This window comes from Urocampus carinirostris, chromosome 4 (assembly GCF_059441175.1).
Source record: "Urocampus carinirostris isolate Australia breed hairy pipefish chromosome 4, RoL_Ucar_1.0, whole genome shotgun sequence".
Classification (NCBI taxonomy): Eukaryota; Metazoa; Chordata; class Actinopteri; order Syngnathiformes; family Syngnathidae; genus Urocampus; species Urocampus carinirostris.
In genome coordinates, this window is record NC_142352.1 from 45179233 (window position 1) to 45204049 (window position 24817).

General features: G+C 40.4%; 2 protein-coding genes across 2 annotated transcripts; both read left to right on the forward strand.

Annotated features, from left to right (window-relative positions):
- Nucleotides 1–1778: 1778 nt before the first annotated feature.
- Nucleotides 1779–23378, forward strand: LOC148367675 (F-box only protein 22-like). The gene is made up of 7 exons (XM_088334690.1): nucleotides 1779–1996; nucleotides 3386–3518; nucleotides 4622–4709; nucleotides 4784–4876; nucleotides 17634–17786; nucleotides 18679–18841; nucleotides 20474–23378. Exons 1-7 carry the CDS (start codon nucleotides 1866–1868, stop codon nucleotides 20871–20873), a joined length of 1161 nt encoding a protein of 386 aa, XP_088190816.1. The 5' UTR covers nucleotides 1779–1865; the 3' UTR covers nucleotides 20874–23378.
- Nucleotides 5070–9062, forward strand: LOC148367676 (uncharacterized). The gene is made up of 2 exons (XM_088334689.1): nucleotides 5070–5731; nucleotides 6531–9062. The coding sequence occupies exons 1-2, from the start codon at nucleotides 5291–5293 to the stop codon at nucleotides 8526–8528; spliced, it is 2439 nt and encodes an 812-aa protein (XP_088190815.1). The 5' UTR covers nucleotides 5070–5290; the 3' UTR covers nucleotides 8529–9062.
- Nucleotides 23379–24817: the final 1439 nt, after the last annotated feature.

Sequence of the window (24817 nt, forward strand, 5' to 3'; positions counted from 1 at the left end):
ACTGGCTTCGGCACAACAAGGCTGCCGTGAACATGACACACGTTTGTTTCCTCAGACCTCATTGGGAAAAAAAACAAGAAGCGAGCTACTGTTAATAAATTCTGTAACTGCACAGCCTTCACTGTATGTTTTGATTTGTTGAGAAAATGAGCACTTTTTTCAGGGAAATACACATCACATGGTAATCTGCTACAACCACATCATATAATCTTTTTGTGTACTTTTGTATTTACAGTTAATTTTCTCTAATGATAAAATCGTAGCATTCCGTCCCTTCCCTCCCGGACATAAGTGTTGGCACCGGTTCCTGAATGTTCACAGTAAAAATATTTGCACATTATACTCACCTTTTTGTTACATTGTTTAGCTTTTTCTGTTGTACCAACTGAATAAATTGTTAAAACGAGTGTGTCGCTTCATGTGATTTTCTTTTAAACTGTGGGGTGCGTTGTTGGAGGTGTCCTTTTTAAAAGTTGAAAGTTATATAAATTAAATCAATTGAGTATGTGTTAACGATGCCCGACTGAGTTCAAAGAGCCTTTATGCTTTATTTTCCATTGCGCCTATCTGCTTTGATCTTATTTATATTAGGCCTCTTCGAGGCAGAACAAACCCCCTAAAGGATGAAGAAGGAAGAGTTTATTCATCTAAGAAATTGCAGATACTGCAAGCAAATTGTGTGACCCTGCTGTCATGATTGCAGCCTTAAGTTTTCAAATGCCGCACCCCAGCTTTAAATAATAACTTAATCCTTGTGCAAAGTTATTTAACTCATGTTTTCTCACTCCTAATCATAAACGCAAGATTGTTATCTAAGCACCAATTCTGTTAGGTCGGGTGATTGGTTGCTTGTTTAGTGTACCGGTAATAGTGTCTAGTCTTTCACAAAAAATGTATTTCTATTTTTGGACGATTTGGATGTTTCTTCCAATACAGTAACTCGAGATGTTTTATTAGTCTGAGTCTTTACATTTCTGCTGAACAACTAAACTGAATGTTATATGGAAAAATGAAGTAAATTAGACACTTGGCCCCTCTGGAACATACGTAAATTACATTTATACCACTGTAGACTTGTTACATCTACTGCCTAACTCAGGTCAGTAACAAGCGGCTTTAAAGCCACATGTGCTCCCTAGTGGCCCTTTAGCAAGTTTTAAAAAATGTTTTACATTGGAAAATGTTCTTTTCTGTAGGTGACCAAACATGATACAAACTTTCTTGTGTGCGTGTGTGTTATATAATGGTGGGGTGCATCGTTTGAGATGTATTCAAAAGTTTAAAGTTACTATCTTCTTTAAGCGTTAACAATACCCAAATGAGTTTAAAAAAAAAACACTTGGCTTTATTTCCATAGCACCTATCTGCTTTTATCAGGCCTGCTTGGGCTAGAACAAACTTCTCATAAAATGAAAAAGAAGAGATTATTCGGTTACGTCTAGAAAACAGCATATACTCGCATGCAAATCGTGTTACTCTGCCTCCGTCACCTGGCTTTAAATCATGACTGCAGCTTCAAATTTTTGAATCCCATAGCCCGCCTATAGGTTTTTTTTTTTTGTTACTCCAACCGTGCTTTGTTTTTCTATCCAATATTTTTTTGTGCAATTTGGGTTACCAACCCGTAGCCTGGCTGATTTTCATCTTGAATTAATCTTTCGATTGCGTTAAAATGTTTTCTTTTTTTAACGACGTCGCCTATCAATGTAAAGTCACGTGCTAGGTTGCAACTCCTCCTGGCCAATAGAGGCGGTGTTCTCTCTTATGGACCACCCACCCCCACCGAAACCTTTCCGGGTCAGCCGTCGAATTACGCAGTAGTGCTGAGTTTAGCAGAGTATATCCACAATTTAACTCTGGAAAAAATGGACGATAATCTTGTTTTTGAATGTTATTCACCGGACAACAAAGCAACGTACGTGTTGAGCAACGTCGTGGAGGTTGTGGAAAGAATCCTTACTTTCGTGCCCACCAAGTCCCTGCTACAAATCGCAAGGTAGCAAAACGTTTTTTTGTAGGCCATCAACCATAAAGCAAAATATGATTAGAAATGGCACGTTTGGTTTTGTTAATTTTTAACATGGTAAGTACTCTAAGGTTGGGTATTTGGTGCTAATTCGTTCTCCGCTGGAATCCCTCTTTATACGACCCACCTGAACTTACCACGAAAGCGTAAACAATGCAGATTGTCTGATAGAGCTAGTCCTATTTTGCTTTGGTTGGTGTGATAATTCAGTCGGTCCTTAGTGTTTACGTACGTGGCCGATGTTCTGTAACAATCAAACGATTACAAAGACTTAAAAGAAGGTGTTGTCATGGAGAGCAATGGCTCATTTGTGACGTAAAACTTAATTCAAACTCTTGTGCAAGAAACGTGAACGAAGCGACTAGACTAGTATTGTGCAGGGGTTGGGAACCTTTTGACCCAAAGAACCATTCAAGCAAACATTGAGAGGGAGCCGCACCATATAAAAATTATACAAACCCGCTATCCAGAGAAAAGCTTTTATATCATCCAATTTTATTTCACTCTGATGATTGATTTTTTTATACAATCTATGAATAATAATAATAATGCCAAAGCCCGTGTCCCATATCAATAAAAAATACTACTTTAGCTCTGCATCCCACAGTTACTTAATAGTGTTGAAGCTAATTTGACTGTCCTTTTTGTCCGAAATAATGTTTTCAAAACAAATCGCAAGGTATTTCGTTAAAATGTCACAAAATAGTTTAAACGAACATAAAAAGGTAATTACCTTTCGTGCTGTCTGCGGTGGGCGAAGAGGAAAAGTGCGTGCGCCCTGTGAATAGCTCCGCCCATTCCTACCACTCACCCAATCAGATTTTTAGGTGCCTTACTAGAGCTTTTGTGTAAAAAGTTTGTTCTGTGGCTTTTCATTATATTGTGTCTCGACAGTAAACATGTATTATTTAATGAGCTTCCAATTAAAGGTTTATTTAGTGATTTACAGCGAAAACAGAGTTTCTTGGCGTGACTCCTTGACTGCAGTTGAAATTTTGTCAACCTTTTCCATATCAACAATGTCTTGGGTTCGATCGTAAGCCAGAGGTTCCCGACCCCTGGTAGTGTTTGTTGTCATTGGTATCAATGTGATTAGACACAGCATTCCAGGGTAAACATGTCATAAATACGTTTATAGCTCCAATGTATAATATTTGACCACGAGATGACATTGTTATGTCTGGTGCGGGTGAGGGCCAGTTCCCTAGAGCACAGCGTGGCGGCTGCATACCGGACGAACATGGCGGCGACTTAAGTGCAGATTCCACTGTACACTGCCTGGGACAGCCGTGATTTTTGTGAACTAAAAAGCTCTCCTTCAAAATAATGCTAACATTTTTGTTTTTGTGATTTGCAAAGCGTTTGCAGGTTATGGAGCAACTGTGCCCGACGAGTACTGAGAACTCAGCAGCAACTCGCATGGGTGTCGGTCTGTGGGCCCTCCACCACAAATAATCATGCCCTTCACAACATTGTAGCTGAGGAAGTGGAGGTAAACTTATTTTTGCTGCATTGTCATAATACAATATGTGGACGCAGCACATTACGATTGTCTAGGAAAGATGATACAAAGTCCCAAACTATAATCCTTACTTACAAGCGGTTGGAATTGAATACAGTGATATTTAGGGTTTGTACGGGTGCTTGAAATCCTTAAATTTTAATGTTGTGTCTTAAGGTCAGGGTGGGGGGGATATTATCAGTAATTGTAAAAAATGATGCACCAAACTATTTAGTAATTAATAATTTCATATGTTTTGCAGGTGGTCCCTGCAAAACACATGTAATATTAATGAAATAACTCACAGATCTACAAAAAAAATGTAAAATCCAAAACAATTGGAGTTTTTTACACACTGAACAGATTATAAGTCGAGCAACTACACAAAATCCTTGAAAATGCAAAACAATAAAATATAAATTAAAATATTAACTCTCTATATCGTAAAATGCAAAAAAGTAACTATTCACAATTGTGTTTTGACCAATTTAGACACAGATTTTCTGAAAAACACGCAAAAAAATATAAATTAATAAAAGTAAAAGAAAAAGAAAAACAACATCAGTCTCTAAGATTGAAAGATCGAATGTACTCTGCTTCGGGGCAATTACTTTTATTAAAACGAGTCAAAATTTGGCTCCGTTTTTTGTACATGCAGTAGGTTATTTCTTTCGTCTTCTGTTTTGAACTCTAGTATTACCTTAGAGCCCTTTTCGTGTTTGTGAACAAGTGTGCCGTATTGAAGCTGCGCATGCATTGTTGAAGCCGAATGACAGAATTCATGTCAGTTTATAGCAGCCTATTGACACAAAAAGATCATAGAAGGGAACAGCACGAGCTAGCACAAAGATTGTGCTAGGAGCAAGATGGAGACTTTATTTAGTTATCAAAGCCAACAAAAAAGCGCTTTTTTGATCAGTGCTGGATTTCTTCCTATAAGGGTACTGGAAAAATTGGCCTTGAAAGTACTTGAAAAGTGCTTGAATTTGGACATCAAAGGTGTACGAACCTTTGATATTAAGCAATGATAAAGCAATAATATACACACGCACTGATGAGTTTATTGAACACTAGCACTTGACTTGTATTCACAGAAAGTGTTCCTCCTGCCCAAAACAGTCCTCATGATGATGGACTGCGAGTCCTTTGTGTTTCCAGGTCCTAGCTACATACAGAAAAAAGGTTTGTATACAATCCTATAACAGTATTTTTTTGCATGCTTAATCACTCTGATGTTTTTATAACTTTTTCTAAAGCTAAGAGGAGTCGTCGCAATCCAGTTGAGGAATTCATTGAGGTGTTCCCGAAGAATTGTGAAGTCTTGGGCATAACTGCACCAGGAATTGTATGTAAGTTAAATTTTTATGTTTTCGAGATGACGATTGTCTCCTAACGAACAAAGTTCAGCATACAGCAGGCAATGCTCATTTCTTTCCAGGCAGAAATTTCTATACATCTTGTGGTCACTTGACACCTGGTAGTCAACTCGTTTTATTTGTTCTATTCTCAGGGATGTGATTTTTCCGCTAATTCGCGGAATTCCGCTTTTTTTATCTCCAAAAATAAAATTTTAAAATTTCCGGTGTTTTAATTGGTAAAAAAAAACGATTTCGTCTCGACAGCATGCCATTTGAGTGTTTCCGTAACTGAAATGAAACGTACTTGCGATTGGTTGAAGTCTCGTGTTGACCAATAAACGCGCTTGTTATAGGAGTGTGCCATTGTTCATTTCTCACACGTTTTTGCCGGGTGTTTAAAGAAAGATGTCCGTGATCGAACGCAAAGATGCTCCGCGAGCTAAAGAAATTGATAAGATTGTAAAAAACAAGTTTCGATGGGACTGGTTGGAGAAGGAATTATCTACGAATGTTGGAAAGAAGACTGTGACGAATTTGTTCAATGACTTTATTCGGAAGATCGATCGTGCCGGGAAAGCACTTTGCATTTGGTGTCATGATACCATCGACTATGGTGGGAGAGGTTTCAAAGCTCTTGAAAGTCACGCAAAGAGCAAAAAACACGTGAAAGAACTCCAGTCAAGAACGACAAATTATTCCATCGCTGGAAGTTTCGGTGCCCAAACGAAAACTCCAAAACTTTACGGCCTCCATCCCTTATTGACATCACAATCGGAAGCGGTAATAAAGAGACGTGATCCACCCCAACAACCTGTACCAGTTGCTGATAGAGTCGTGAATTTTGAGGTAGGTGGTAAACTTTTCAAATTTATTTGACAGTTTTCCCATTTTTTTCGAAAATATTATAACGTAATAAAAATGGCCATAAATATTTAACAATTACAATAATAGATTTTCATGTGTACATTACACCAACACTTTACTGTAGGGCCTATACTTATTGTACTTTCATTTATCAAATACTTGGATACGCTGCTATTAAAGAAATAAATTATTACATTTAAAATATGATTTAGGAAATTTAAAAATATTATTAAGCCTAATAGTAATCAAAACTATTGTCAGTATTTATATTTTTTAAATTAAGTACTTGTATGATATTCTACCATTGATTTTCTTAATGGCCACGATATTATTATGGTACATAATTTACTTAATATTAATAACATGGTTAATCATTGACACAAACTCAAATGAATGCTGCATGTTTGCACTTTTTAGGTTTCAAGATGTTGAGTGTCTTGATGTATGCAGTTACAGAGATGATCTTAGTCGAATGCATGATTGTGTTTTTATCAGAGCTTGCTGCATGAGGTATTTTATGTTTTTGTTATCCATTATGTATTAAGAATGATTGATTAAATGATTTATTGCATGGTAAATATTATTTCCAATGGTTTGTAGCTAATTTTCAACATTTTTTTGTCACCATAATAAATACTCTGACATGTGAATGTGCATGAAAGTTTAGACTAAATCCTTTTTTATTTACTTTGGTCGCATGACATTTTGGATTATAATTCAAATAATTATTTAAATTATTTAATTGTTTACTGATTATTGTTAAATTTCTTTTATTCTTCAGGCAATGCTGTTGGGAGTGCTGGCCGAAAATTCTCTTCCGTTCACCATGGCCCCAAAGCTCATCACACTGTCAAAGGAACTGGCAAGGGATCCAAAAGCTCTGAATGGACTGTCCATGGATAGAACCAGTGCATCCTACAAAACAAAGTATGGCCTTGCCCATACTATGCTTGATGAGACTTTAACAAACTTAAGATCCTCCCACTTTTCAATGAACATTGATGAGTCCACCAGCAACAATCTACACCGTGTCCTGTGTGTTCTCGTCAGCTATTTCTCCCCGTCGACAAAGTCTGTTGTGGTGGAACATTTAGCATCTTTGAGTGTTGTTAAAGTTGACGGCAAATCTCTCTTTGATGAACTCTCAGCCCTCATGACCAAGAACAATATTCCCTGGAGCAATTTGGTGTCTGTGTTGATGGACTCATGTGCAGTGATGCGGGGTTCCAAATCTGGAGTTGAGACGCGTTTGCGAGAGGGACCAGCACCACATCTCCTTGACATAGATGGGGATACCTGCCACCACATCCACAACGCCTCTAAGCATTTTTGCAAGCCATTTGAGTACAAGATTGAAGGACTCCATAATGATCTCTTCAACGATTTCAAGTGGTCAACCGATCTGAAGGAAGCTCTTCAAGAAATTTGCTTTCTGACAGGCATCACCTTCACCATGCCAGAGAGATTTGTCAGCCATCGATGGCTTTCAAACTATAATGTTTCAATGTCCACCTTACGCCTCATGGATGTCTTTACCATCTTCTACTATGCATTTCTTGGCAGAGGAGATAAAGAACTCTATCTTCCCACCATCATGGCCATCTACCACAAGAAGGATCTTTCAAGAGAAGTCAAAGCCAAACTCAAAGACATACAATCAGCTTTAGGCCAAAAGAACATGACTGAGGAAGGAAGGAAGAGGAAGCAGAGGATCTATGAGAAGATATTCTTCACAAGATTGGATACGCTTCTCACCCTCAACCTGTACACAGCAGTTCTGCCCTTGCTGAAGAACTATGTGATCACCTTTGAGACGAAAACGCCAATGATCCACAAGCTGAACGACAAGCAAGTGTCCTTCTTCAAGAAGTTCTTGTCCTGTTTCCTAAAGCCAGAGTCCCTTCAAGGCTGTAAACTGACAGAAATTGAACTGAACAACAAAGCCAACCAACTCCGAGAAAATGATATTTTCTATGGTGGTGTCACCAGCAAACTGATGGATTCTTCTAACAAGTCGTCAGTTGTGTTCAAGTTCAAAGCCAAAGCCAAGGCAGCATATCTGGCATGTGGTCTGTACCTTCAGAAAAAGTTGCCCATGAACAGCAAGCTTCTGAGAGCAGCCTCTGCCATTGACCCACTTGCCAGAGGACACAGCTCAACTTTAAACCAACTGAAGAAGCTGTCGTCGTTGGTCACCAATGTCCTTGATGAGTCAGAGCTGGGGAACTATGATCTCGAGGTGAGAGAATACCAGTTGGACAGTGAGTTGCCAACACCTTTGGACTCAGAGGGGAAGGCAATTGCACTGGATCGTTGGTGGGCCCAAGTCTTTGCTGTTGGAAGATACCCAACCCTGGCCAAGATGGTGAAGGCTCTCATGAGTTGCTTCCATGGGCCGCAAGTAGAGGGGGCTTTTAGTGTCATGGGTGATGTCCTGAACCCCAAAGCATGCAGAATGGACATAGCCACATACAGTTCTATCCAGACTGTAAAATATGCCCTAAGAGCAAGAAATACCACCTCTGTCAGCCATTTTGGAAGGAAAGACATTCTGATGGATCCTGTGCAGTCCATACTGTGCCTAAATCTGAGGACATCCTCCAAAAGGTACAGGGAGGAGAAGGATGCAGAAGCAGCTATGTTGTCTGCAAAACGAACAGAACTTGCTGTGAAACAGGACACCCAAATGAGCAAGGCTGCCTCAAGAAGAACCATCAAAGCTGCACAGAAGCAGGCTAGAAAGACCCATTCCAAAGCAATGAAGTCTAGGAGGAAGTAGTGTTTGGGTCATGTGAATGGATTTAGCTGTGTCCCGACGGATCACCACCTTATCGTGGTGGGGCACTTTGCGCGTCTCCATGACCCCCAGAGCTATGTCGGCGGGAGTCTCGTACTCCTGGTAGGGTTACCCAAGCCGAACAGGTCGAAGGGTAGAGTCCAGACTAAGAGTGATCCCAAAAGCTGGTGGCGGCACGCTTTGAGGCGGTTTCCTACAGACCTGGATCCCGTTAGCCGCCTGCAGTTGTAGAAAGATGCCGGTCGTCTAGGGTCTCCCTTGCCACTGGAACCATCTTCTTTACAATTAAGATAGTGGCGTTGGGGAAATGTTTTTTAATGTGACTGATTTTGAGTTGACTTAAACTGTAATTTTATATGGGATAGTTCAATATACATTGAAAATTTATGCTGTTGTCTTGTCTATTTCTTTGTCATCTGAGTGCATTGAAAGTACTTAAAAAAACCCATGAGCTCCGGGGGGGGGGCTTCGCCCCACTTTTCCCCCCACCAGGGCACTGCCCTGGTCCTACCTGGTTTCCCCCCCCCCCCCCCAGCTAGCAATCACCCCCCCCCGCTAATTTTCAGATAATTTCACTTTGGTCAAATCACATCCCTGTATTCTGTTATCTTTATATAACTTTGATATTATAAAAAGGTCAGACTGTAGGTATAGTGATTTTTGATAGAAGACTGGACTTGGCAGTCATTTTTTGGTTCCCCCTTAAACAGTTAATGATGGGACCTAAACTCAAATTAAAGCCACTTAATAGATTTTTTGTTACTAGGGAAAATTTGTTCCACATGATAATAATGAGCGGACATTTTGCGTAACGGATATTAGAAGTAAGTTCATAGGCCCGGCCCGAACACGACCCACAATTCGGGTCGAGCCTCAAATGTCAATCATTAACTCTGGCTAAGTTGGATTCTCTCTCTGTTTTTTTTATTTTTCGTCTGGCGATAAAAACAGCTTGTCCTGCAGTTTAAGTTCCGTTGTGTGCTCAGCTAGCTGGTCTCTAATAATCTTGTCCTCAAATCTCCCAGCCTGCAGAGGTCGGCGACATAACGGTGGCCCTACTTACCGGGTCGTTGTCGATGCTGCTGGAAGATTATCCGCTGCACAATGACGCTCTTTGGAGCAGCAAACTGTCTGTAGAGATATGCTATACAATCCGAAAATTTCCTGGCTGGTTGGAGGCATTGAAAGATGTGTTGGCCCCTACTCCGCAGGTCTCTAGATGGGTTGGGTCTGCCATTACCCAGCTGACGTGTCACGACACCTGTCGTTGCGAGTCAATAGGTGACCAAACTCCCCTAATGCCGAGCCCCAAGCAGGGAGGCAATGGATAAAAATGTTTTGGGTATGACTTTGCCAAGGGCTGGGGCGCCCTACCTTAAGGACACTGGGCTGGTTACACTGCACAGGCTATAGAATAGCATTGTCCGCTTTCAAGTGTCGCTAGCTTCAAATAACCTGATGGCTTCAATAAAAGTTTCAAAATATCCTAACCAATGGGGCCACAGTACTGGTGGCTCGCCGGGCAGAGCTAGGAACAGGCGAGAGTGGAAGCTTCATTCTTGTCACCAATGTTATGTGCAATCAGGCACTTGGAAACCTGCTCGATGCTCAAGGCCGTTTATTTACTTATCCATTCTTATCACCACACTTGTCAGCAACCACACAATTTACAGCTGTCACATTACACCTAGGGCTGTTACGATTAGGAAATTCTGAGACAATTAATCGTCACACAAACAATTACGGTTGAAGTAATTATTTTGTGTCTTGCTGGGTGGCTCCAAACCCTCTTCAGTCCAAGTATGTTTCCAACCGGTCTCTAACCAGGGACCTTTCGTATGTTAGGCAAATGTGTTAAGCGCAGCACTACAGAAACATGTAAACCTTAATAAAGAAGAACAATCTAATGGTTCAATTTAAGAAATATTCGAAAAAATCATTATTAACTTAACATTTTGTTCCTTTTATTAAACAACTGCAACAGTGCAGTACTTCAGCCTGTTGGGTTAAAACCCTTTGAGAAACAACATACAGGTGAGGTAACGGGTCTTAAGTTAATAAAGTTTTTGAACAAAGTGCAAAAATGAAGTTCACATATGAGAAAAAAAACTAATTCCAACACACACATTTAAAGTGAATACAGCAGCATAATAGATAAATGTCCTTTTGCTTCACTTAAGGTTTTAAGATTTCAACACATTTAAAGTGATTGCAGCTAACAGCAGCAGACGAATGTCTCTTTTCTTTGCTTCAAGTTCTTAGGCTTTGAAAACATAGACTAGTACGCAGCAAAAGCAGATCTGTAACTTACTTACAAACTGTAAAAAAACAACAATTGCACAGCTTTAGCTGTGTTAACATGACATTAGCATTTTTGCAGCAAAATACTGAGTATTATCTGTTAGCATGCCCATTTTAGAGCCTCTTCTTTGTATGTCGTAACTCGTGTGTTAACTTCACGTATATCCAATTGACAAGCTGCAACCCCTGGATTGTTTGCCATTCTTTCTTTTCCAACTATCTCGGCGTAATAAACTGTGTGCCTGGACTCTAAATGCTGCTTGAATTTAGTTGTGTTTGTGTCTTTTACTGGCACCTTCTTGAGACAAAGTTTGCTGACTGCTTCCTTGGGGCTAATCGCTGTTGCTCGGTGCAAACCCGAAATGTCTCCAACATACTGAAGTGGTGCGTTGTTTTGAAACTAAAAAATGTCCAGCTATGATGACTACACACAGCCAGTGTTGTTTACTTCCGTGTGTGCGTAGCTGCGTGTTGACGTCATTCCTTTGACATTTCAGTCAAGGGTGGTCCCAAATGGAGGTGGGGAGAAAAAGAGATGGTAATCGCAAATGGGAAATATTTTTGCGATTAGATGAATATGTAATATAAGCGTCAGCCCTAGTCACACCGTTGTAACATTACCCAGGGGCTGTGTTTACATGCCACACACTCGTCATGTTTTCTGTGGTTCCTTTTCTTTGTTTAACAGTGCCAACGTGCTAATCAGCCAAAGTCACACTTTCTTGCTCCTTCTTAATCTCCTTTGTCCTCACAAATAAAATACGCAAAATCAAGTTTTTGGGGCTCGGTCCCTCAAACCAAGTTAATTTGCCGGGTTAAGGTTGAATACACGCAGGCTGGGTCAGATCAGGCTGGATTTCTTGGGTCCGAACTTACTTCTAACAGATTCTATTGCCCACGAGCGACTCTCAGCAGATTATAATCATTTGGAGATGCCTCACTCTTTTGGAAAAAATGTCTGGCTTCAATAGTTACATCAGTGCTTGGGAACCTATGACTCGCTTCACTAGTACATATGGCTCAGAGGTAAAATAGAACTTTTGCAAATATGCGATATATTGTAACTAGCAGAGCTGATAGTCAAACAAGCAAAGCCGAGTCAATATTGATACAGAAAGGGTGTACGCTGTGCAACAGGTTTACTGCCACAAAATGTAATGAACTGAAATGTCAGCATAACACACATGTGGTCCTTTTATGATCCCATTTATAGTTAACAGTATCAGATGGGAAAGTCAAGTAAAGCCTCTAAAAGAAGAAAACAGCACACGTCGTGGCCATCAAATTAAAATTAAAATCCTTTAAATTCAAAGTATTTATCAAAACCACATGATTTTTGTAATGTCCCGCTCCATCTTCCCGGGAACTGTATAAAAACCAAAATGTGTTCATACTTTGGATTTAAAATTAATCGGCACTGGCCTTAGTTCCTGTCGCCCGCTTTCTTCCTCTATTTTTCATTTCCGTTTGATTTCCTGCATTTTTACGTACCAGATAGGACTCCACAAAAAATCTTCGGCGTTGGGCACCGGGGTCCGTCACACCACAGTCCCCCCTCCCTCATTTGTTTGCCAGAATAGGTGCGAGATTTGTCTTGAATTTCATTTTATGTGGTCTTGAAAAGGTCTTAAAAAGTCTTGAAATGGCTTCGTTGCATTTGTTCCCGCGCTTTGCCATTCCTCCACTTAATCAAAACCCTGCGGTCTTTCGAGAAGTTACTCTCTATCAAGCGGGCTCTCCTTTGCACGGATGGCTCGTCAGCCCGCCGTCGTCGATCAGGCCTAATGGCGGCCCCGGCTGTTTGCCATAGCACTCAATTATTGGTGATATTGCTGCTGGGGGTGGGGTCAGCGCGGGGTCGCCACGGCTCTAATTCAATTGGCGGAAATCTGTGATCGCATTATGTATAGCAATGCATGAAGGCCACCATGACATGTAATAAGTTTCCTTATAGCCCCAAGTACAAGTTTATCATGCAGGCTTTTGATAATTGATCCACAGTGTGGAGCTGCTTGGGAAATCTTTTTCATAATATAGCGTGCACCACATTTGTGTGCTGCATTTTTGAATAGCAACGTAAACATCTGTTCCAGTTGTGAATACATTTTTTTATTGTAAGTGTTATCTTTTTCTCAAAAATACTAAAATGTAGTCAAATAATTAAGAGTTAAAGTTAAAATAATACAAAGATACAAAGGGGTGTCAAAAACAAAACAAAATTAGATCTCCTGAAATGAATTCTGGAAATAGATTTGAAATTTCAAAGTATGCATCATTTTACAAGAAAAAAAAACCCATAATATATATAAATACTGGACTGTCTCAGAAAATTAGAATATTGTGATAAAGTTCTTTATTTTCTGTAATGCAATTAAAAAAACAAAAATGTCATACATTCTGGATTCATTACACATCAACTGAACTATTTCAAGCCTTTTATGATTTGAATATTGCTGATTTTGGCTTACAGCTGAAAAAAAACTCAAAAATCCTATCTCAAAATATTAGAATACTTCCTCAGACCAAGTAAAAAAATAATTTTTTAACAGCAAAACTAAATCAAACATTTGAAAATGTCCATTGATGCACTCAGTACTTGGTTGGGAATCCTTTTGCACGTATTACTGCATCAATCCGGCGTGGCATGGAGGCAATCAGCCTGTGGCATTGCTGAGGTGTTATTGATGCCCAGGATGCTTCGATAGCGGCCTTCAGCTCATTTGCATTTGTAGGTCTGGTGTCTTTCATCTTCTTCTTAACTATACCCCACAAATTCTCGATGGGGTTCAGGTCAGGGGAATTAGCAGGCCAATCAAGGACAGTGATGCCATGGTCAGTGCACCAGTTACTGGTGGTTTTGGCACTCTGGGCAGGTGCCAGATCATGCTGGAAAATGAAATCCTCATCTCCATAGAGCTTTTCAGCAGATGGAAGCATGTAGTGCTCTAAAATCTCTTGGTACACAGTTGCATTTACTCGGGACTTGATGAAACACAGTGGACCAACACCAGCAGCTGACATGGCTCCCCAAACCATTGCTGAATGTGGGAACTTCACACTGGATTTCAAGCAACTTGGATTTTGCTACTCTCCAGCCTTTCTCCGGACTCTGGCGCCTTGACTTCCAAATGAAATTCAAAACTTGCTTTCGTCTGAAAAGAGGACTTTGGACCACTCTGCAACTGTCCAGTGCTTCTTCTCCATAGCCCAAGTCAGACGCTTCTTCCGTTGTCTTGAGTTCAGAAGTGGCTTGACCATGGGAATACGGCTATTGTAGCCCATTTCCCAGACACGTCTGTGAACTGTGGCTTTTGATACCTTGACTCCAGCTTCAGCCCACTGTCTTTGAAGCTCCCCCAAATTCTGGAAGCGGCTCTTCGTCACAATTTTGTTAAGGCTGCGGTCATCTCTCTTGGTTGTGCAGCGTTTCCGGCCACATTTTTCCCTTCCAACAGACTTTTTGTGGATATGCTTTGAAACTGCACTCTGTGAACAGCCTGCTCTTTGAGAATTTTCCTTTTGTGTCTTACCCTCCTGATGGAGGGTATCAATGATGGTCCTCTGGACAGCAGTCTTCCCCATACTTGTGATTTAGTTTACTGAACCAAGCTGAGTGTTTTTAAGGCTCAGGAAACCCTCGCAAGGTGTTTCGAGTTAATTAGATGATTCAGGTGATTAGTTGAATAGCCTACTTGTATACTTTTTCATGATATTCTAATATTTTGAGATAGGATTTTTGCGTTTTCTTAAGCTGTAAGCCAAATTCAGCAATATTAAAATAATAAAAGGCTTAAAATAGTTCAGTTGATGTGTAATGAATCCAGAATGTATGACATTTTTGTTTTTTTAATTGCATTACAGAAAATAAAGAACTTTATCACAATATTCTAATTTTCTGAGACAGTCCAGTATATATATATATATATATATATATATATATATAGGCAGCACGGCGGCGCAGTGGTTAGCGCGTGTACGACACAGTTCTGAGGTCATGAGATCGAACCTTCTGTGTGGAGTTTACATGTTCTCCCTGTCTTTACTGAAATTGTTTATTTTCGTTGAAGCCTTCTCAGCGTGGGTTCCCTCCGAGCACTCCGGTTCCCTCCCACATTCCAAAAACATGCATGCCAGGTTAATTGGCCGGTCCAAATTGTCCCTAGGTGGGAATGAGCGAGCGGATTGTCTGTCCCTGTGTGCCTTGCGACTGGCTGGCAACCAGTTCAGGGTGTCCCCTGCCCAGCCCAAAGACAGCTGAGATGGGTTCCAGCACCCCCGCGACCCTACTGAGGATAAGCGGTGCAGATAATGGATGGATGTATATATGTGTGTATATATATATATATATATATATATATATATATATAATGTGTGTGTGCTTGGCTGGCGTTTCTGGCTGTCTACAGTTTTTCTCTGTGTTTTCTCATTAGGTGTCTCAACCGCGAACCTAAATTGGTTAATGAGCTTTCATATATTTGGCGACTTACAGCCAAAACTGGTTTTGTTAGTGTGACACCTTGACTGTAAACTGTAGTGGGGAGTATGCTCCTTATATACTGGACCGAACCAGGAAGTGGAGACAAAAAGTAACAGTTCAGAATTCTGTAAGTTAAAAAGAATTCAACCTGTGATAAAGGGGAATGTAAAAAAGAAAAACAGATCATATCCCTTAAAACAAATTTAGGAAACTTTTTTTTTCTTCTGAAATTGTTAATTTTCATTGATCTTAAAAGGACAAAAAAATAATACATTTAGACGGGAAATCAACTTAAAGAAAGAAAAATAGTTACTGTCAAGTGAAAAAAATGTCTCAGATGTACTTTTTAAGATGAAAAAGAACACTATTAGATAGATAGATAGATAGTCTCTTCAGCTAGTACAAAATGCCGCAGCGAGGCTCTTAACTAGGACAAAAAAGTACGATCACATAACACCGATTTTGGCTAACCTGCATTGGCTCCCAGTTAGCCAAAGATGTGACTTCAAAGTTCTCTTAGTATTGTACAAAATCATACATGGACTTGCTCCCTCTTATCTTTCAGATCTGATCTGCCACTATGTCCCGGTCCGAAGCCTACGATCTGAGAGTGCTGGTCTTCTGATGATCCCGAGAGCAAAGAAGTCTTCTGCTGGTTCGAGAGCGTTCTCCATCCGGGCACCGGTGCTGTGGAATGCTCTTCCCCCTGAGATTCGATCTGCAACCTCAGTGGAAATGTTTAAATCTAAACTTAAAACTCACTTCTACTCCATTGCATACGAATAACCTACTCCTCTTGTCGGTTGAAAATAGTTTGTGTAATATAGTGTAACAATCTGTGAAGCCCTTTGAGACTCTTCGTGATTTAGGGCTATACAAATAAAAATGACTTGACTTGACTTGATAGATACTTTATTCATCCTTGAAGGGAAATTCACATTATGCCTCAAAACGATTTTTTTGTAAGCAACCATTTTAAAATTTTTGACAGATTTATAAAATGACTAACCTTAATAACTTGTTAATAGTCAAGTCATGTCATGTGATGTAATCCCCCCCTTCCAGGATGACCAGGCTGCCATGGAAGGGCATCATCAAACAGTACACAGACATCATCAACATGAAATATAGGTCATTCATAAGCTATAAAATATAAGTGTATTTTAAGGCTAGTTTTAATTGTTCAACTGAGGTTGAGGATCGAATCTCAGCAGGAAGAGCATTCCGCTGCATCGGGGGCCGAATGGAGAACGCTCTCGAACCTGTGAATTTCTTCTTCGCTATTGGAATCACTAGTAGACCAGCATTTTCCAAGCAAAAGATCCGAGCAGGGACATAGGGGGAACTTAAATCTGAAAGATATGAGGGGGCAAGTCCATGCATGATTTTGTACAATAACAAATTGCGTGACAATTTAGATAATAAAAAAAAAGAAAACTGTAGATGCCTTTTTTAATAGACTTCTTTTAATTTTATCTTTTTAGAATAGAATAAAATATGCCTTTATTGTCATTGTTACAACATGGGATATATTGTAACAACAATTTTTGTCATCAATGGTGAGCAATCCCCAAGGCTGGAGACCCGGTTGGGAAGAGGATCACCGGATGTAGTGTGTTTTAGCCGTGGTTGGCTGCTGGTGGCTGAAGGCTTTCTTTGAGATCGCCGACTGAGTCCCACTGGTTTGGCCGCTGTCTCGATCAGGCTTGGACACTGGTTAAGCAAGGTTCTCTGGTTGGTAAGCTGTGACTTTTTTTGGTTGCTTGCGGGCTAAGACTTGGTCCTCTGCTGCTTGTTTGCCTGAAACCTGGCTCACTGGTTTCAGAGAACTCTTTTGGCCTCTTGTAAGCTGGACCTCTTGCCTCCTTGCTGGCTCCAAAATAAGTTAATTATGAGGTGTTAGGCGTCCTGGATCCTGGCTCCGGGAGCCTCTTACCGCTCTGTGGCCTCCTGGGGACTTGTCGTTAAGGCTACCCGGACTGTTCCTTTGTTTCACACGTGCACTATTACAAATTTCACGTCCAGGTGTTACCAGATAACTAACTAAATTTGAATTGTTAAATTGAAGCATAGTGTTTGATGCACATGTTGTGACATTGTTTATTTATTTTTTGACATTGCCAAAAAGAATTCTGACCCAATGTTGAATGCGCTGGTGTTGAAATTTATTTATTCACTTTTTTGACGTGTGCCTTAAGCGCACTTCAACAAAATGTTGAGCCAATGTTAGGAAACCGTGCTATAATCATACATCAGCAAACTGCCTTTTAAAAAAACTCATTTTTAAAACTTATGTTGTATTTCCGCAGTGACCCCAGGTGGTTCCTGCACCAGGATTCCCGAAGAGCATCAGAAAGGAGAAGCTGGCTTTGCCATCATGTTTCCAAGTATGGAGAGCGTCCATATCAGGCCTTTTCACTTATGCCACAAGGCCTTTTCCCCAAAGGTTCTGAAATCAGTAGGTGAGTGGGAACTGGCACTAAAATAGTAAGTTGCCATTTTAATGTTACTTTTGTTACTATATCACAACAAGTACCGTATTTTCCAGACTAAAGGTCGCTCTGGAGTATAAGTCGCACCGGCCAAAAAATGCATAATTAAGGAGAAAAAACAATATATAAGTATCACCAAAATAAAGCACATTACTCATTACTTTAAAAATACAGGCCAACTTCTGTGCATTTTTCTGAATTGTGTGAAATGGATAGAATATGTGATGCAAAATGGATTATGAGGTGACTGGCCTTGTGGTAATCAGCATTAATCACGAAACAGCGGAGCAGATTACTTATGACAATATTATTGATGATTTTGCATCAAGGAACGCCAAAAAGGTCAGCTTTTGGTTTGTGTTGTCTTTTAATTATACATCTACATTTCTTGAGTGTGTTTTCAAATGTGTATGACTATTTGTTTGAGTCATTTTTTGTATAAGAATATAAATCCTTTTTATTATTTTATATGAATGTTTTCTTCACATTTCTTGCTAAATACATGTATATAGTGTATTTTTTGTTTATTATTTAAGCATTTTCTCTTTTGTCGACACCTCACGCGGCCCCCTTGCGGTTTAGTGTGGAAATCATAAACCGGGTAACAATGAGTCTATAATTTTACAGATAAGTCTTACTGAGTAGAAGTTGCACCCCCGGCCAAACTATGAAAAATAATTGCCACTAAAAGTCCCGAAAAATTCGGTGTGTGTGTGTATGTATACATATATATATATATATATATATATATATATATATATACACACACTGTTCTTTAAAGTTTTTTTTTACCTAAAAGTTCAGCTGACTATTGTAAAGTCTTCAAGTGTATTGAATTTTTCCAACGGTCTTGTGCCCATAGGACTTACCGACAACCCAGACTTGAGAGTCGTGCTCCTCTTTGGCTATGACACGTATGAATCGGAATATGAGCCTTTCCTGGGCAAAATCCTGAAGACTCTGGCCAAAAGCAAAGCTCTGATCGCAGGGGGACTCGTAGAAAATTTGTTTCTCTTATCAGACTGGTAGGTTACAAAGAAAAAAAAGCATGTGTTTGGATATGTTTTTCTCATGTGCTGGCAAAGGACATTTTTACACAGGGTTTGTCCGTCTGCTTGAAATCCTTGAAAATGCTTGAATTTGAATATTGCTTGATTTTTGGGTGAAGTGCAAGAAAATGCTTGCCATATTAAACTCAATTATTATCCAACACCTATCCGTGTTCGTGAATAAGTGACGTATTAAAGCTGCCCGTGCATTGTTGCAGCAGAAAGGCAGAATTCATGTCAGTTTATAGCAGCCCATTGACACAAAAAGATCGTAGATCATAGATAGAAACCGCTCAAAATAGCACTAAGTATGCTAGCAGCAAAATGGCGAATATATTTTTTCCTCAAAGTAAACAAAGAAAAATTCTGATTAGTGCTGGATTTCTTCCCATGAAGGTACAGGAAAGTTTGAAAAGTTGGCCTTGAAAGTGCTTGAAAAGTTCTTGATTTTGGCCATAAAAATGGTGCACGAACCCTGTTCACTATCCTGAGTAGAACGTACCTGGCATTCATTTCAATCTGAGAGCTACCTTTTCTTACTAATTAGAGTAGAGGGCACCATTTGGATATGCATTTTCGAAATAACTCTGCATTACTATGTTTTTACTATGTTATTACCAGTTTAATTGTTAAAGAAATAATGATGGTGCCCATAGTTTGAGGTGTCCTTTAAATATTAAATGTGTTTTCTATTAAGAATGTGTTGACAATGCCCAACAGAGTTCAAAGAGCCTTTATATATTTTTTTCACCTTGCCTATCTGCTTTTATCTTAGTTTTGTTCCAGCCATTAAGAACATTACGCTGAAGAAAAGGAGGCGGGGGTATCACTGTTTTCTTTAATTGTAGGATATAAATGGTGAAAGTAAGAAAAGGACAAGAAAAGATGAAAAAGGAAGAATTTAATAGAGCGCATCTAAGAATTTTTTAACTTGCACTTGCAACAAAAGTAGCTGTAATGATGATTTCAGCCAGAAGATGGTGTCGGTAAGTAGAATATTTTTGAAGTTACGTACACCACCTTTAGCCTAGATGGTAAGGCGCCCGCTTTGAGACTGGGAGGTCGGTGGTTCGCGCCCCGGCCGAGTCATTCCTAAGACTTAAAAAGTGGTCGGCGGCGCCCTCTGTTGGCTGCGGCTGCATCGGCTCGCTACAACGGGTCAGGTGCAATCGACATTTCGTTCTGTGTACATTGTTACACAGAATGACAATACAAGGAAATTATTATTATTATTATTATTATTTAAATAGCCACAGTCAACCACAAGAAAAGCATCAAACTGGAAAGTCACGTAGCACTGGTGAGCTATTTTCAAAACAGTTTCGTGGCACCTCATCTGTCCAAAGGGGGCAGACTGGTGTCCGCGGGCACCACATTGGAGACCCATGATCTAGATCTTCTCACAACCTGAGGGAAATTGGAGTTCCCAAGTGGCTACTTATTAATGTTTTCTCTTTGATTGAAAATGCAAAAAGCATGGAAATTTTCACATTATGTACCTACATGCCACGAAGATTAACCAAATCATTTTCATGCCTTGGCAATGTTCACTGTGTTTCAACTTTTGATTTCTTCCCCCTTTTTTGATCAAATTCCTGCCCTTTGCAGTTGCAGGTGTGGTGCATGTGGTGTGTCAGGCCTGGCCCTGAGCGGCCCCAAAGTGCAGAGCGCCTCAGTGCTCTTAACTCAGGACATCAGATCCCCCGAAGGGGTCGAAGCCACCATCCGCTGGCTGAAATCTGCCAAGATCCCTGAGAAGAACACCTTAGGTTTTATGTTCGCGTGCGTGGGCCGAGGCAAGACGCACTACGGTAACCAGAGCAACGTGGAAGCCGACGCCTTCCATAAGGTCTTCCCCGGAGTGCCTCTCTTCGGCCTTTTTGGTAATGGCGGGATCGGCTGCGACCGTATCGTCAAAGACGACTACACGTATGGCGACTCGGACACGGACACGGACTGGCTTCAGCATTACTTCACCACGGTCATAACGCTTGTCCATTTGGGTTGAGGGGTTAAAAAAAAACGAGATTGGACCGTCACAAAGTTAGCTGGAAAGCATCGGTGTAAATACTTCAGATGACATATAAATGTCACCTGCAGGGCCTTCCTTGTGTCCTTAGTAAAACTTTGAATAGGAAAACACTGATTATCTTGAATAGGGGTGTCTTAACTTTTCAGAAAGTGGGCCCGATTTGGTAAGCTGAAAATGTGTGAAGGCCGACTATTCAGCCTGGCATTCTTCAAACAGTCTTTAATAAATTCACCCTCTGTGAAAGGTTTGCAGCGCTTGGCGAACAGCGTCGCCACCTTGTAGCTTGCCTTCGTAGCATTTTCATTCGACTCGCAGGGTCTCTTGAAAGAGTGCTCCTGTGCTGTTAAAAAGGCTTCCTGTTTCTATACCTTTTCACAGTGTTCTTTTCTAGTTTGCTTTGTTGTTGACATAATTCGTCTGCCACTGCCTCTTGATATTACTGTTAAATTCGGACTATAGACACTAAAGATTATAAGTTGCACTCGGTACATTTTTAAAGGAAAAAACATTTTGTGCATACATAGGTCGCGCCTGATTATAAGCCGCATGTGCCCACATTAAAACATGTGATATTTACATAGAAAGACTTTACTCAGAAAGAGTTTTAATAATATACAGTACCGTAACCCCTCAATGTTCCTGACAGCCCGCCGGTAGGCCGCTGGAGTTTTGATAAACAAATACGGGTCCGTGCCATGTCACTGAAATACGTCATGCCACCTCTTATTTGAAAGATTAAACGCTTTGAATTCAAGATATGACCATTTCAATAAATACTCATCACAGAAACATCACAATCAGTCTGAAGCAAGATAGTCGAAAAGTATGAAGCCAACGAAATTCACCATTACATTTCCTGGCCGTCTTCATCTTTAAATGTCTGCAAACGGCTTCATTACATCAAGCACAATCCATATAATCCAACCCTGCAACATTTTAATTCATAACACACGATAATGCAGACAGATAAATAGGAATCCGACTTAAACATTTCTGCTTTGTTGGAAGTTACTTCTTGTAATCTGTTCGTTATTTCCGTTTACAAATAAACAACTCCTATTTATAATTATTCTCAATATGATAGTTAGCCCTCCTCTTTTACATGATGAGGTTCTGTTCATGCTAATTTTATTGATGCACAAAACACAAAGTTACATCAAACTTGGCTCTTCCCCGACACATATATTGCATGTGTCTCACTCTTATCTTTACTCCTTGGGCACCCCTGATAGCCGTAAGAAAAATGCATAAATTAGCTATATCTTAGCTTAAGTCGCAGGGTTAAAAGCATTGGAAAAATTTCACGGCTTATGATCCGAACTATACTGTGTATTCTTTAAAAACAGCCACAATCTCTTGGCAAATTGAGCAAACACGGTTGTTTTGGATTTTGGTAAAAATAAATGTTTCATTTTCCACTTGTTCTGGAAGCAGCAGCCCTCAAAGTAATTTTTCCCTTTTTTGTGTCGGAAATGGGGTGGGTTTAAATTTTTACAGAAAGCCAAGGGCAAGGTGCCTACTGCCATCATCTGGTAAAATGGTGATTTTTTTTTTTTTTGTACAAATGTACTTAATACTGCAGTCAACATTACCGGCAGGTCACATGTTATTATTTTTATCACAGAGGCTGCGGGACAATAAAAATACTTCTCTGTAATTAGCCCGTTGGCTGGACATTGGACATGGCTGTCTTAAAGTCTCCTACTGCGACGCCGCACTCCTGTCTGATCTCGGCAAACATTTGAAGTGGAGTTTGGGTCACCTTAGAGGAGGGTCTCAAACTCCGTTAGGTTGGGGGACGCTGAAGCATCGGTCCGAGTGAGTTTCGGCCAAGTTTTCCACAAAAAAAGCGCTGATAAAAACATTCCTCAGTCCTTAAATGGACATTGTTTTATATTTGTCCACTAGATGTCACTGTTATGTGTTGTTGTGATGCAGAGAGCAACATTTTATTTCTAATTAGCACAAAGGGCATCCAGTTTGATATAATTTTCTAAAATAACAATTATCATGTTGTTACTATGTTATTCATGTACAGCAACGTCTTGTGGGTAAATAATATACACATTATCCCTTTAACTTTCATATTAAGGCAGAGACTTCAAACTATGATCCCGGGGACCGCAATTGTCCCCCTAGCCTGGGAGTTTGAGGTCCCTGCCTTTCAGGGTTTTTGCTTCAAACAGTCCTGAGCAAATATTGAGAATTTCTGATCGACTTTGTTTTTGTTTGTTTTTATTCTTCACAACAGGTGTTGGGAACATATGGCCCGCGATCTAGATGTGGCTCTTTACATGAGCGCATCTTGCTTGGAGATTAAATAAGGCTATGCTAATATACATATTTTCAATTTTAGTGTATGCGAAGCTAAAGCAAGCAGAAAGCTTTTTAAGTTCACAATATATAGGGCAGGGTTTCATTTATAATGTTACGTCTCTGGAATTCTGTATATGGAAGCGCATTAAAAAAATTGTATGTGCACTGTTGAGACACTTTATGGTGAAAACAAATGTAGTTGCACTGTTGAGACACTTTAAGGTGAAAACAAATGTAGTTGCACTGTTAATAATAATATAATAATAATAATAATAATAATGCATTTTATTTAAAAGCGCCTTTCAGGCCACCCAAGGACACTGTACAAACAATGAAAGAAAAAAAATACAATTTAAAAAGTTGTAAACGAAATAATAAATAAAAACAAGACATAAAATCATAAAAACATAAGAAATGGAGAAGCTATGTGTTGTAGGCAGTCCTGAACAGGTGTGTTTTTAGACGGGACTTAAAAGTGGAGAGAGGTGTGCAGTTTTGGAGGTCCGGAGGTAGATTGTTCCAAAGCTTGGGAGCAGCGCGACTGAAGGCTCTGGCTCCCATGGTGCTCAGATGGGCAGGGGGCACTGACAGTCGGAGGGAGGACGAGGATCTGAGGGAGCGAGTGGGGACGTGCACCTGGAGAAGGTCGGACAGGTAAGGAGGAGCCAGGTTGTGAATGGCCATATATGTATATAAGATGAGTTTGTAGCTGATGCGATGCTGAACAGGAAGCCAGTGTAGCTGTTGGAGAACGGGGGTGATGTGCTGCTGGGAAGATGTTTTTGTGATGATGCGAGCAGAGGCGTTTTGAACCAGCTGAATTTTATGGAGGGACTTTTGGGGAAGGCCGAAGAGGAGAGCATTGCAGTAGTCAAGGCGGGATGTGACAAGACTGTGGACGAGAATAGCAGTAGTGCGGGGGGTGAGGGAAGGGCGGAGTCTGGTAATATTGCGGAGGTGGAAATAAGCAGTGCGGGTGATGGTGTTGATATGTGAGTGGAAGGTAAGCATGCTATCCAGGATGACACCCAGACTCTTGACCTGGGGGGAGGGGGACACTAAGGAGCTGTCGATGTTGAGAGAGAAGTTGTTTACTTTGGATAAAGTGGATTTGGTGCCAAGAAGGAGGAATTCTGTTTTATTGGCATTTAATTTAAGAAAGTTTGTTGTGAACCATGTTTTGAGTTCGGAAAGGCAAGAGGTGAGGGAGGGAGGTGGGAGTATGGAGTTTGGTTTGCAGGAGAGGTAGAGTTGGGTGTCATCAGCAAAGCAGTGAAAGTGGATATTAAATTTGCGGAGGATATGACCAAGAGGCAAGAGGTAGACGATGAAGAGAAGAGGACCTAAGACAGATCCCTGGGGTACACCTGTGGTGACTAGGGAGGGCTTTGAGGTGAAGGATTTCAGCTGGACAAACTGAGTGCGGCCAGTGAGATAGGAATGGAACCAACTGAGGGGAGTATGGGTGAGACCAATGGAGGAGAGTCTATTGAGGAGGATAGGGTGAGAGATTGTGTCGAAGGCGGCGCTCAAGTCTAGGAGGATGAGGATGGAGACTAAACCGGAGTCGGATGCTATGAGGAGATCATTTACAATACGGATTA